Genomic DNA, 14,259 nt, shown 5'->3' with positions numbered 1-14,259 from the left:
AAAATTCTTCGCAACCAATCTGCCTTCTACGCACGACTCAAACATCATGCCTTCAATAGGAATAACTCTATAACTTTTATTAAGTAACTCTATCTAATCTAAAGTACCTATTTCTTGCTTCAAAAATTCATCTGTGAAATGACTAATTTGATTAAAGTTGCACTCAAATCCGTCAATTCCTCCATAGTATGGATCGCCAACAATCTTATCAAATTCCATGTTAGTTCTCCATCTTCCAAACAAGTCAACGACAGTCTTGCTTCCTCTTGGTTTCATATACATCAAGTCGGACAAGTTACTCTCGTCCATTCCAATAATGTAATCGAATCTACTGTAATCTTTGGAGCTGATTTGCTGCGCATGATGTTGAACAGGAACACCGTGCTTTCTGCAAGTTTTGGCTGATCTTGAGTCTGGCAGCTCTCCTATATGCCAGCCGGATGTGCCAAATGAATCAATTTCTTTAAAGTATGGCGCATATCCTAACTCTTTAACTCTTTGCTTGAATATAGCTTCCGCCATTGGCGAACGGCAACTAGAGGATGGAACGTTAGTACTAGCTAATGACAAATAAATGACTCTCTTCACCATACATATTACCTAAACATACAAATGCTACTGAAATCTGCTTTGCTTCTGGGGTGAACAATGGTGCCATGTTTTGAGTTACTAGACCTGTCGTTGTTGTTGTTTACAGAAGAATTTTTCTTTTCCCCCTCATTTCTGTCACTACACACACCACCTTCAATTCTATATTCACAATTTTAACGTATATTAAAGAAACTAGAAAACGTTTTCGCATATTTCATCAATTTCTTGAACCTGTCTAAAGCTAGTACTAACAGCACAAAGTGTAGCTGCAGAAGAAACGTGTTTGTCTTTGCTCTGTCCATCCAACTCAAGTACCTTCCTCATTGACTCGATAAAGAATTGTCGAGGATCGGTTAATGAAAGTTCTCTCCGCTTGACCAGATCGTTTGACATTGAGAAAATATCAATCTCTGGTGTGGCATGTGAGTTTGGTGTAGCACCACTTGAAGGACCAGTAGAAGGTGCATTTGTAGGAGGTACACTTGATGGTGCACTAGGCTTTGGAGTTGGTGCTGATGGGGCAGGAGTGTTTTTGATCTGTGGAGATTGCAAAGAATTCTGGATCTGTGGAGTGCCCACATTATGAGGAGTTTTTATAGATGAAGCGATTGCGTTCGGTGTAGCTGCTGCTACAGAACTGTTACGCTTCTTCTTTGGTGGAGCCTTTTTCGGTTTTGTTTGCGGAACCACGTTGCGCTGTTGAGGAAGTGGCTGCGGCACATTCTGTTGCGCAAGCTGTGGTGACAGTTGCTGTTGCATCATATTTCCAGCATTGGGGACATTGCTCCAAGGTTGGTTCATTTGCATCTGCTGCTGAGATGGCTGTTTCCCTATTGCAAGTCCTTGGATATCTTGATTAGCAAACTGTTGCTGGGGTGGCATTTGAGGTGGAAGACCTTGCTGAAGCTGTGGCAGAGCCAGGTTCATTGTAGCTGCAAATATGTGAGGCGAACCTTGAATATTAGGGTTGCCAAACATTTGATCCATCACAGAGGATGGACCTCCAGGCATCATGGGCTGTCCTCCTTGTGATTGCTGCAGTTGTGGCACAGGTGGTTGTAATTGTTGCTGTTGTTGAGGTGGAGGTGCACCAGATGCTGCCAACTGTTGTCTACGCTGGTTGATTTGCTCCTTCACATAATCAAAATATTTGGCATACTGGTTCCTCAACTTTTCTAAAAGGTCTGGCCCAGCTAAATAAACTCCTCGTTTCAAGTTTTCCAAAATATTCTTGGTCATATACTTCATTTGAATGAGTCTTTTAGTTCCTTCAATATTTTTCGTAAATAAGTAAAAGTAGCTGATTATCGAGTCAACATTTCCATACTGTTCTTGTATACGATTCATAGCATCTCTTACCCCACCCTTGTCCTTAGCTGAAAGCAATGTTGTCACATCTCTCAATAATACATTGTTTCTTGATACTTCTTCAATCAACTGTCTAAGACGTAACTTTGCCTCATCGGTTAAAGGAGGAAGTAAGGAGCTCAAACTGGCATTTGCATTAGCTTGAGCGGGCCTGGAAGGAGGAACAGTAGGATCATTCATCACTAGACCTCTTTGATTCATCAAAGGTGATGAAAGGTTATTTTGGACATTCATATTGGGTTTCATAACAGGGGTATTTAACGTGCCAATCATGGGCAGTGCCTGCTGTTGCCTTGGAACTTGTTTACCTTGGGGGTTAACACCACCGTTCTGTTGCATAGGGGCTGGAGCGGTCTGTGGAATTTGGGGTTGAGATTGTTGTGCTTGAAGTTGAGAATTTTGCAATCCCATAGCCGCTGGCCCATTCTGTGCAGCAATTTGTTGTTTCCAAAGCTGATTCTTTTGATGAAGGATATATTTTCTAATAAAAGTTTCCTTCATATTAGCATCAAGTTGGCCGGAAATTTGCTTCTGTTGTTGTAAACGATTAAGCAACGTCAAGGCATCGTTGGAGTACTTTGCATAATCCTGTTGGGTAACTTGAAATGGTGGAGGCTTTTGATCAAAGGGTTGCGGTGGCTGCTGCTGTGGCTGCTGTGACTGCGGTTGCGGTTGCGGTTGCTGCTGGAATGGTGCTCTTTGAGGTGGTGCCACGTTTTGTGACTGCTGTTGGACTGCACCCGCCCCTTGTTGTTGTTGTGCAAGACCTTGAGGAGTAAAGTTTTGATTAGGCGCTTGGGCCGACTGATTTCCACCTTGTGACATTTGACGTTGCTGAGCCTCGCGCTGTCTCTGCATCAATTGTTGCCGCTGTTGAGGAGTGAGATTGTTGAAGTTGACTTGCCCAGCAGGACGATTCACTTGATTTGCTTTTAAAACGTCATCGCCAATTGGAGGTGCATTCGGAGGTTTAGCTTCATTTCGAACATTCATCTTCTGTTGCTGTTGGCGCATAACCAATTGCATGTGGGTGGAGTGAATATCTCTCACCAAAGGGAGAATATCCTGCGAAATCACTTTCCTTTTGATACAATCAAAGATTTGGTTCCAAGTGGTTACGCCTTTTGGTAAATTGGGGATTTTACTAAGCAATGGTGGAGGGATGGGCGAGCTCCTAATAAGTTGAAGTAGTTGTGGAGGAACCTGTTGCTCGGTACTAGTGGGTGGGTTACCATTTCCATCTGTCCTCTGTGGGAAGTTTGGCTGTGGTTGGCCAGTTGGTGCTTGTTGTTGCGGTTGATTCGCTTGTGGTCCCATCACCCGCGAAGCTTGCATTCCTGGATTCTGTTGATTATTGACCATTTGTCGAAGTTGCTGCTGTCTTGCTTGGATCTGTGCTTGTGATTGGCTACGAGCTTGAGCTTGTTGTTGAAGAAACTGCATGTTCTGTGAATTCATTTGGTTCATATTCTGATTTGCATTCAATGCATTGCGTGTCATTTGTTGAGGTGGGGGTCGCTGTTGCTGATTGACCTGGTTGCTAGGTGGTACCGCCTGCCCACTCACCTGTTGTTTCTGTAATCTCAACTGGCTCACCTTCAGTTTAATCGCCTTCAAGTAATCATCTCGTGAAGGAGACTTTTCATACACTATTCTCTCAAAATCCTGAGCCATTTTTGTCAACCTTTGAAAATCAAAGTTTGGGTTTGTTCCATGAAGGTCCGATAATGTATCCATTATAATCTGAACAACCTTTTGTCTCTCCTCACCCGTATACATGCCATGCCATGAAGCAACACCGGCCATGTTGTTTCCATTTGGAACGCCATTGTTGATATTCATGATATATCCTTTCCTCTTTCTCTAATTGGGCGTGGAGGTAAAAAGAAACAAATACTAACTCGCCCGGAATAGAATACCTTCCCCTTTCTCTAGCACTATATTCTATGAAAGATTACTTTTAACCCTAGATGACTTGAAAGAAAAGGATTGTATTAGATGAATACGAAATAGGATTCGTAGTGAAAAGCTAATGATGTCGTGAGGTAAAGTTTGTAGAAGAATTCATAGAGAGAAAAAAAAATAAAAATAAAAAACAAATAAGAAAAAGAGACACAAAAATGACGTAAACGCTACCTGAATAAAATCAAACAATTTTTAAAACACCCCCAATGTACACCCGTTGATTATCTATATAGTTTTATAAACTCTCTTGATTGCCCTCTTTTCATCGTATTCCTTTTGTTCTTCCTCGTCGATAAACTCTTGCGAGTGTGTCAACCTCCACTGTTGTTTTGTGAACCTTAATCCTTGGGTATTGACTCCCAATTTATTACAGGTTTTGGACAAGTTGTCTCGCAACTGTTGCTTGACAGAAATCAACTGGTTCTTTATATGTGGATCTTTTTGATGAATCAATTCTTTGGAATTGGATGAAACGATATCAAACAAGACTTTGCAAATTAATGACAACTTGGTTATGTTCTTGGTAATATTTTCCTTGTTGGTCCAAACTTCAATCACTTGCAACAATTTTAAGCAATATGAGAACGGTAAAACAATTAAAGCGTCGTCGAGTTGTGAAGGTTTGATCTTGACTAACGTGTCAAGAACATATTCTGGGCCGGTCATGCTAAACGCAAGAAGAATTGCATCAGGAGTTGGTTTGATTGCGTGTTTGTTCGATTTCAATTCCAATTCGTAAGCTTTGGTGGCTTCCAAGTCTTCAATACCAATATCTAATGCTTCCATCAATTTTTCACCAGCTTTCAAAGTCTCCATTGTCTGTTTACCAACTTTTTCAACATCACCAGTGGCGTCGTCTTCCTCATCTTCATCACCTTCTTTTCGTACTGGCTCATCCTGATCCAATTGGTCTAATAACTTGCTCTCATACAACTCCTCCATTTCTTTCTCTCTTTCCTCTTCTAAAAATACTTGATCAGTGGTGGCAGACCACAACCGTATTGAGTGGTCATGAGAAGTCGAGCACATAAATAATCCACTTTTGCTAATCGCCATACACCACACCTCACTTTGATGAGCTGGTAGCTTTTGAATACACTCGAACTTGTCACCATCCCAGTACTTGATAAGTCCATCTTTACCACTGGAGAAGAAATTATGTGTCTCACCAATGAATTTCACATTCATAACCGAATCCTGATGAGCAAAAATTGATTTATGACAATCACCAAAATCCAATCCCCAGATTTTGATATTCTTATCTGCTGACGATGTGATTATAAGTTTGGAATCGGATGAAATGTCGATTGACAAGACAGGCAATTTGTGGCCATAGAGGGTCAAAAACAACTTCAATGAGTCCAAGAAAACCACTTGAACATTATTGTTCAATAGCGAAACAGCGAGATATTTGTTATCGGGGGAAATTCTGACACACAAGACATCCTCATTCAAATCTAGAGTTTGTGTATGAACAAACTTAAGTTGCGAAATGACTGTATTAGTGCCTGGCACAACGTCTTGCTCAACTTTAAAATTCCAAAACTTAACACATTTGTCATTTCCACCAGTCACCAAGGTTTTGCCATCGGATGTAAGATCTAATGACCAGATTGCTGCGCTATTGTCATCGCCTGTGGCATCTGCCACTTGATGAGCTTTTTCGACACGGTCAACGAGCGATGATGTGGCCAAATCGTACAATTCCAAGTCACCATTCTTGAACCCAACAACAACCAAGGACCCTCCAGGTAAAAACTTGCAACAAAGTGCATAACCGCTTTCTAATGTGAAAGAACGGATGACATTGTAAGATCTTGTATTCCATATCTTTAACTCCCCATTAGAAGCCGTGGCTAGTAATTTGTCATCTTCGGGAGAGATATCCATAGCACGAATGTCAAATCTATGGCCCAATCTGTCAATTGTGTGTTCTTTTGCTGCGTGTATATCTCCAGGCTGGACTTTCCTAAGGTTTTCAGGTGTTGGAATGCTGCTATATTCGATGCTGTTGTTGCTCAATGATGATAAAATGTGCAACTTCTTTCGGCTACTTGTCCAACAACAAGAACTAATCTTTGATTGCGATCTTATAGTGGTAAAAGGAGTAATAAGCATACTTATTTCTGAGCTCTGAATCGATTCCAAAATTTCATCATCATCCATTCCTTTATCTTTCAACCTTTTCATTCTTTTTGTGATTCCCTTCTTCATCTCCTCTTCCGATCTAACACGGAATATTTCAAGAGTTCTGTCTGCATTCTGTACCAAAAACAACTCTATTTGAACACCTTCATGTTTAAAAGTTTTAAAATGCAATTCATTTCCCCTTGCTTTACTCGTCTTTTCAAACATACCTCTTTCGAAAATCTTTTCTCCATCTTCATGACTAAGATCAATGCCCCAAACCTTAACTTGGTCTTTATTTCCCGTTGTGACTGCCATACTTTTGGTTTGGTTTACACCCATTGACCAACATTCACTGCTATGTGCCAAATGAGTTTCAATACATTGTTGACTTTTGAGCTCCCATAATTTGATCAACCCATCTTTTGAGCTTGTAAGCAAGTAGTCATCTAACCTATCAAGATCAATCTCTTCTGTTGATTCAGATAAGAACTCCAATCCGGTTATAGGACCCTTGTGGCTCTTTAATTTAAATAACCCTTGCTCACCAACGAGATCCCACATGATGATGCTTGTGTCATTTGACCCACTGACAAGTCTAGTTCCACTCATATCAAATTTCAACACAGATATGCTCGATTTATGTCCTTCGAATGTCATTAGAACTGATTGAGAACTGACATCCCAAATCTTAATCTTTCCATCGGCGTAACCAGCTGCGATCAAGTTGGTATCTCTATGATATGCTAAATGTGATACTGGACTAGGTGCGGTAACTGTACTGGCATTTGAAGCACCCGGCGTAAGCCCATCATTCAATCGTTGAAGCAATTCACCTGTTTTAATGTCCCAGATGAGAATCTCTTCCAAACCTGATGTTAATGCTCTTCCAACCGATGTAGACGACTGGGAGTCACTCGGAGGAAGCCATACAATATTTGAATGTGACGTGATGACACCAAAGCATTTTTCTTCATCATAACGATTGTAGGACTTTACCATTGTAGTAGATGTTTCCTGGTGGTGGTTAACCTGGAAAATTCATTTTGCATCTCTGATATTTTTTTTTTTTTATTTTTGCTCGGTGATGAGCTACATCGCTGCTAAAGTGTACAATGAATTAAAAAATCTATTAAATATACAACGAATCGGCTCAATTAGCTAATATAGCTAATAGTAAATTGCCTAAGAAGAAGAAAAACGATGGTTGTCCTCCGCTAATTACTCCACCATTCTTTTTCTCTGATGAGGTGGTGCTTCCAGAAGACGTTGATTCACTACCTGATGACGTAGTTGAACCTGAACCTGATGATGTCTCTGTAGAAGACGTGGACTCAACGGAAGATGTTCTAAGACCTGTGATTTCACTCAATCCACTAGCACTACTTACAGCAGCGGCATCTTTAACTCCTCCACTCCAGCAATACTCTTGGAAACATTTCTTACATTCATCACTTTGTTCTTGTCCAAATCTCTCCTGTTGTCTTCGTATTATAGCACATCCAACACATGTCAACCAGTTGCTGTCATCAGTCAAATTATTCCTCGACATAACCTCAAATCCATTTCTGATAGTACCATACTTTTCAGCATCTTCATACGACAACTTGAATGTGGAAAAATTGGAATAGTACGATTGATAATGATTCGACACGTAAACAACCAATGGAACGTCAGTTGCATTAATCTCAGTATTGTTATGCCAGTTTATCAATGCATCTAAATCGGACGCATTACATCCAAAGAAAACTGGTTTGGAAGACAAATCTTGTTCGAGAAACTTATCAACATCAGGTACAAATGGGAAAGGTGTCCCCTTTCCTTGATCAGCAAATTGTCTTTTGTATGTCAGGATGATTGATGTTGCATTTGGCCAGGATTCATTGGTGTCCGCCGAGTTGTCAAATGCAAAAATCACATCTACATCACGAGTGTTTTGAATCAAGGGATAAAATGGGACATTTTGCAAATCTTCACCTCCATCCACCAAGAACAACGTCTCATTTCTAACCATGGCAACAGATTCACCACTTTGGTCACCGAGGAATGGATTTGGTTTGTATGATGCTATGTCCCACTCTGCATCACTTATACGAGATAACAATCCAGTCAAAATTGTTTTGATGACACTGTTGATGTCATAATTCCCCAATTGAAGTAAAACTTGGTTAAACAATGATGAGGAAGTACCCATTATAAATCCTGCATTATCGAAATTGCGCACACATACGTTGGTGTTATTTGGGTTGCCCGAGTCCACTGAGGATCCCAAATACTCCACATCGGTAAAAGCATTAAGTGAAGGATCCCACAGGCCTAATTCGTAAGCGGAAATCTCAATAACAGTACTATTTTCATTGATAATTAAATCACCTGGTTTCCTGGCATTACTAACCAGGAAAAAGAAAGGCATAGTGTGGTCTTCAAAATTTGACATATTTCGAACACTTGACCATGTGACGTTCTCTCCGCCACCCTCATCGGGAAAGAATTGATATGACAAAGCTCGACCCCAGATATCAGTAATTGTAGTTTCAAATCCTACCGCTTCCTTTGCATCAACCGCTTCTTGAAGTCCATAGTAGTATGCAATTGTCTTGTCTATACGTATTCCACTAGGATTCAATATTGAATCTTCAAGCGGCCAAATTGATGAGCTTCCGTTGACAATTTCTGCCACCGATAGCCAATTGTTCATAACTAAACTACCAACAAGCCAGTTACCTCCAGAAAGACCCGAGATATAGGTTGCTGATTGAAGCAAACCACCAACACCATGGTCATTGGCACCTTCATACCTGTCGTCAGTAGCTAGTAATTGACCAGCTCCACACAACATAGCTCTGTACCCACCACCACTAAATGCTAACCCAATAGTTATATTATGATCCTTGGCGTTGTCATTGACAAATGACTCTGGATCAAAGTCTGTTAAATTTGACTTGTTTTTCAAAAAATTGATCAAGTTTTTATTAGTTAATGCTTGTCTTTGGTGAACATAATCCTTTTCTGAATCGGAAATGTTGTTTGCTTCTCGAGTTAAAGATCCTGATGGGCACGTGGTATTGTAAGGTGCATATGGGTTCGTCTCCCCAGATGAGGCAGCTGCATTGGTGCTACTAGTTTCACTACCACCGCCTGCAAAGTTGCCCACTACCGACTGAATCCACGATTCACCGTCATCTGTTGGTGTACTTGTCTCAGTTGTTGAACCAGAATTAGTGGTTGAAGATCCTGAATCGAAGGGCCATATGGCTTGCGTCTGTGTAAATAGCACGGCTGATGCACATATTATGAGGGAAACTCTCATTTTAGAAGCCCTATAACGTCGATCGAGTGTGCTGTATGCTGTATCTTAAAGATCTTCGATGCGTAAATGATAGTGTGGATTCTAATGTGTATTTATAGAAACTTTTTTTGGACTTCTCTTGAAAGCGGATATAAAGCGGGTAAAATCTATTACTATGCAGATGAGGCTAAATTTCAGATGCAGTGAAATAAAAGAAATAAAAGTTTATGAAAAGCAATTTTTGATGAAATGTGGTTAGAAGCTGTGCTCCCCAGGAAGTCGACCCTCAACAATGTAAACCTTATTGTACAAAGGAAAAAGGACTTGTAATGTCATTATTTCCTCGGCTAGTTGGGGTTAACAAACAAACCCTTTCATTATTCCTTTGTGATTTCATTTTGTATTTTTATTTTTATTTTTTAGTTTTTGTTGAGAATCCCCCAATTAGGCAAGACAGCAATAATAAGAAATATAACCAAATCAACACACAAAACCTATACCAAAAGAATACTTTGTGCAATCAACGAACAAGTTGCAAAGAAAATACAGTGAAAGACAACTATTGGAAAGCCACCTCCTTCAAAGCAACCCCATCTGTCACATGGGCTACTTGAAAATCATCTTGGCTTGTTGAGAGGGGCTAGTGTGGTGGCGGAGGGGATTGGCCACGGCTTTTTCTGAATGCACGATGAATAATACTCGGCGAGTGATTTTGTCTCTACACTGATTTGGGCAACCTCTTTCTCAAACCCCAATTTAGGTCTATTCTACACCGTCTATAATAATAATCTAAGCGTTTCCTCAACTCAATTTCTTCTTGTTCCCTTCACAACAACAGGAAGCATACCACCAGTAGATATGGTAAAATTTCGATGACCCAACACATTAATAAAACATCTAATAGTCCCCGCATGAGAATAAGTAGCAATGAATGCATGTTCTTTTGCTAACGTCTTATCCACTTTATCTTCTTTCAAATCATAGTCCAGGTCAAATAGATTTTGCAAAAACTTGTTAATTCTGATTGACTGATCAATCATTGATTCTCTTTCTTCGCCAAATAATACATCTTCTTCATCCACGACTCCATCAGTGTTGAAATCGGGGAATCGTTGTTGAATGACACGTTTAGGTGATCGTTTATCACACAAGTTCTTACCGATCGTCTCTCTAATCAACTCGTCCACATGAGGTACAATTCCCTTTGGTTTCAAATCAGCCCATGTGATTTGTAAAGTTTGACACGATCTTTGTAATGGAGAGACAAAAAATTTCGAAGGGATTGGAGCACCTTCTTTTAATTCTTGTTGCCATAACTGATGGTTCTCTTCAGCTTGTGCCATTCCTAATGACGTCAATTGTGGATCTGGTGCGTATTCGATGCCGTCAATGTTGCTCAATTTATGTAACTCTCTGTTCCAACGGTCTAATCCATAAGTCTCAACAACTTGATTATGATACCCATTTCCATGTCTAGCAAGAAACAAAAGCTTATATTCAACATTGCCTGGAGCCTCTTGATTCAATTGAGTCAATTGTTGAATGATGTCTTCCCAAGATTGCAATCTCCCCATATGATCAGTAGCATAGTTGAATACTGCATCATCGGTAGCTGCATCACTTTGCTTAAAAAAGCCTGGTACAGTCTCAAATTCCCATGGAAATTCCAATTGTCCTTCAGAACCACGTTTATTCTTCAACTTCGTTTGCCAAAGTTGTTTATATTGTTGTTGTTGTTCTTGACCTGCATGAGCATCCAAGTAATCATTTTCAGTGGGAATCAAAAGAGAGCCGGCTGTCATGGTTGTTTTGCTACGTTGGAGTCTTTTAACTGGAAGAATTGTTCTGAAAAGTGTTTTTTAAACTACCCTTTGATGAAATTTTGTACATTTATAAACATCAGCATTTTTTTGACGTGGCTCAAAGAAAAACTTCAATTCTTCCGAAATCTATTTCGCGCAAATAAGAACTCCGAAGGCTTCAAAAACTTGCGAAAATCTCCGAAGATACAATGATACATAAAAGTACATCACAAATCTCTAAATCCTACACCACACTCTGTCTAAATCCTACACCACACACTCTCTCTAAATCCTACACCACACACTCTCTCTAAATACTTATTTCTTTATTTGAAATTTGGCTAATATAGGTACATGATCCGATGGGAAATTCGGATCAGGGAATCCAACACAATGTGATACATACTTCTTATCAATCTCACCTAGTAATCCCTTCACTTGCAACTTTGGAGTTGAATACCATATATAATCAATTATATCAGTAAATGAAGGTGATAAATTGGTAAATGGTAATTCTCCCACTGCATCATAAGCTGATTTCAATTTGAAAGGATGGTGGAATCCATGCTCAGTAAACTTACCATAATCTTTACCAGATAAATCAAAATGATCTTTAGATGATCCGGTGGAGAATAATTGATAAACGGCTGAATGCTTAACAGAATTGAAATCACCACATATAACAATAGGAGCTTTTTTAACTTCTTCCATTGATGACGTTTGTTGATATTTCTTTATGATTCCTTGCAACTCTTCCAACAAGATTCCAATTTGTAAAGTTTTAACATCATTGAATGCCGGATCCCAATGTAAATGAGTATTTACAAAACAAATTCGTTCTCCAGTTTTCTTATGCTCCAAGTAGGAAATCAAGGCAATATTATCCTTGTTCATAAATCTATTGAACAAATCTTTGGTCTTTTTGTACTTGTCTGATCCCATACAAACACTATTGTACTCAAAGTTTTGCTTATGGACTAACGTAAATTTATCCATCTTGTAAAATGTAGCACATCCATCAACTTTCCTTGAGTCATTTTCACTCATTGTCTTTGATCTAGTTTTATTGTAAAAAAAGCCCTTGTACCCCTTTTGCGATAACATTGGTGCCCAAAATTCCATGTATGTTCTAGTTTCAACTTCTTGCATACAAATGATATCGGTGCTATAGCTGAGAATTTCCTTTTCTAATAAACTCCTTCTATATTCCCATTGTAAGGCCCATGACGGAACAAACTTGTACATCTTAGGAGTAGCATAATGTTGACACAAGGTATTGTATGACATTAACGTAAAGGTACTGCCAGTGCTTTCTTCTTGCGTGTAAGGTTCTTTAGTATCAACAACTTCTCCATCATCTTCAACACGTAACCAATGACGTGGTTCAGGTGAGTCTGTTGTTCCTTTTTGATCTCTAATTGCGGCTATTAGTTCTTTGATTCCCTTTTCAGCAATCAAATTGGCAATATTCAAATCGAGTGGATTTCCTTCAACACCAACAAACTGAAGTTCAAACAAATTACCAAATGAGGCAGGTAATGACTTGATATTGTTGTCAAAAAGATATAAATACCTCAAGTTGAAACACAATCCAAGCTCAGATGGCAATTCCGAAAGACGATTATGTGACAAATCCAAAGTTCGCAAACTTCTCAACTTGCTAATTTCAGGAGGAATGCTAGTCAATTTGTTATTGTTCAAGTATAACGACTCCAAGAAATCATAGTGGAATAGTTTTGGTGAAATATTCACCAACCCTTGTCCACTTAAATCAAGTTGACACCATAATTGACGACCTTGCGTTTTCAAACGCATTCTTTGTTCCTCCATTGAATCATCATCAATGTCCTGAGTTGTCTTCTTATTATGCAACAATGCTGCATTAGAAGGATCCCTCGCGGCAATTTTTTTCTTTTGTTCTTCTTCTTCAATGCTGGCGACAATCACTTTTGTAGCTTCAATAAGTCCAATTGATTTTGCTTCAGCATATGGGTTTTTCAATTTCCTTGAATTTGAAGCATATTGCCTTGCATAGTTGTGAGGGTCGGTAGAAGACCTCGAAAGCTGACACAATTGTTGTTGATGTTGCCAATAGATGGAATTGGGATTGTCTACATGCAAACTGTTGGGCTTTTGAATGGGAGTTTGTATTTGAGATCCTTGTAATTGTATCAGTTGTGCTTGATGAAGATTTGGTTGTTGTTGCTTTTGAAGTGCTGCTGCTGCTTGTTGTTGTTGTTGTTGGTTGTAGAATTGTTGTTGAAGATGCGGGACTTGTCTTGGTAGGTGTGACTGGTATGGCTGTTGCAATTGCGAAGACCCGCCACCAATGTTATGGCTGTTTGCACCTGCTTGTTTCAGTTGATTTTGTTGGAACTGGGGGAAATATTGTTGTTGTAAATTTGGTTGGCCACGCAGGTAATTGTTTTGATATAGGCCATTTAAATTGTCATTGAAACTCTCATTTGGTTGGAATCCGGAACCCAATCCATTAGAGTTCACCTGTTGTTGTGGGTGCTGCTGCTGCTGCTGTTGTTGTTGTTGCTGTTGTTGTTGGTGAGATTGGCCCTGGTGAAGCTGTTGCAACAAAATTTGTTGTGCTTGGAGATTGGATTGAGGTTGCTGACCCTGATTCTGTTGAAACTTACTAGCGAGGTTCATTTCTTTTCAGTGCTTTTTGGTTTATTCTACCTCTTTAGTAGTGATTGACTTCTTCCAGATGGATTGCCTTCGGCACGACTTTTTAATGTTGTAGATTTCCACTATTCTTTTTCTTTTTCTTTATTCGACAGCTCACTTGAGGTATGATAATTGAATGATTGAAATAGATGATAGTTTGTTAAAGTACGCAGGTTGTATTGTTCTTAATATCATGCAACCAAGTAAATATATGTGAGATGATTGATGGATGCCATATAAAACTTGTGGTTTTTCTATTTTGTTGAATCTTTTTTTTCTTCTCTTTCATCATCAAAGAAAAAAAAAAAAAAAAAATCAAACTTTTTGTGATTCCACACGACTTTGATTGCGGTTGCATTCGGACTAAGTGGGGAGGTTGTGTTAAGAGAGCTACACACTGCAAGAATGGCAAACCTTAAGGCACGTCATTTAAGCAAT

At 39.4% G+C, this 14,259-nt stretch overlaps 6 protein-coding genes across 6 annotated transcripts; all 6 read right to left on the bottom strand. All coding sequences in view use genetic code 12, as the record gives it.

Annotated features, from left to right (window-relative positions):
- Nucleotides 1-93: 93 nt before the first annotated feature.
- Nucleotides 94-658, bottom strand: LTP1 (tyrosine protein phosphatase; the record flags this gene model as incomplete). Its single annotated transcript, XM_067692405.1, has 2 exons — nucleotides 94-535; nucleotides 594-658. 2 exons carry the CDS (start codon nucleotides 656-658, stop codon nucleotides 94-96), a joined length of 507 nt encoding a protein of 168 aa, XP_067550370.1.
- Nucleotides 659-783: 125 nt separating this feature from the next.
- MED15 (Med15p) lies at nucleotides 784-3,801 on the bottom strand (the record flags this gene model as incomplete). Its single annotated transcript, XM_067692394.1, has 1 exon — nucleotides 784-3,801. One exon carries the CDS (start codon nucleotides 3,799-3,801, stop codon nucleotides 784-786), a length of 3,018 nt encoding a protein of 1,005 aa, XP_067550369.1.
- Nucleotides 3,802-4,149: 348 nt separating this feature from the next.
- Nucleotides 4,150-7,053, bottom strand: DIP2 (snoRNA-binding rRNA-processing protein; the record flags this gene model as incomplete). The annotated part of the gene is made up of 1 exon (XM_067692383.1): nucleotides 4,150-7,053. One exon carries the CDS (start codon nucleotides 7,051-7,053, stop codon nucleotides 4,150-4,152), a length of 2,904 nt encoding a protein of 967 aa, XP_067550368.1.
- A 151-nt stretch (nucleotides 7,054-7,204) lies between these two features.
- PLB5 (Plb5p) lies at nucleotides 7,205-9,361 on the bottom strand (the record flags this gene model as incomplete). Its single annotated transcript, XM_067692372.1, has 1 exon — nucleotides 7,205-9,361. One exon carries the CDS (start codon nucleotides 9,359-9,361, stop codon nucleotides 7,205-7,207), a length of 2,157 nt encoding a protein of 718 aa, XP_067550367.1.
- Nucleotides 9,362-10,146: 785 nt separating this feature from the next.
- I9W82_000340 (uncharacterized protein) lies at nucleotides 10,147-11,142 on the bottom strand (the record flags this gene model as incomplete). The annotated part of the gene is made up of 1 exon (XM_067692361.1): nucleotides 10,147-11,142. The coding sequence occupies one exon, from the start codon at nucleotides 11,140-11,142 to the stop codon at nucleotides 10,147-10,149; it is 996 nt and encodes a 331-aa protein (XP_067550366.1).
- Nucleotides 11,143-11,460: 318 nt separating this feature from the next.
- CCR4 (CCR4-NOT core exoribonuclease subunit) lies at nucleotides 11,461-13,803 on the bottom strand (the record flags this gene model as incomplete). The annotated part of the gene is made up of 1 exon (XM_067692349.1): nucleotides 11,461-13,803. One exon carries the CDS (start codon nucleotides 13,801-13,803, stop codon nucleotides 11,461-11,463), a length of 2,343 nt encoding a protein of 780 aa, XP_067550365.1.
- Nucleotides 13,804-14,259: the final 456 nt, after the last annotated feature.

This window comes from Candida metapsilosis (assembly GCF_017655625.1).
Source record: "Candida metapsilosis strain BP57 chromosome Unknown scaffold1, whole genome shotgun sequence".
Taxonomy (NCBI): domain Eukaryota; kingdom Fungi; phylum Ascomycota; class Pichiomycetes; order Serinales; family Debaryomycetaceae; genus Lodderomyces; species Lodderomyces metapsilosis.
The sequence above is the reverse complement of the archived record's forward strand: the minus strand, read 5'-3'. Positions and strand labels throughout refer to the sequence as shown.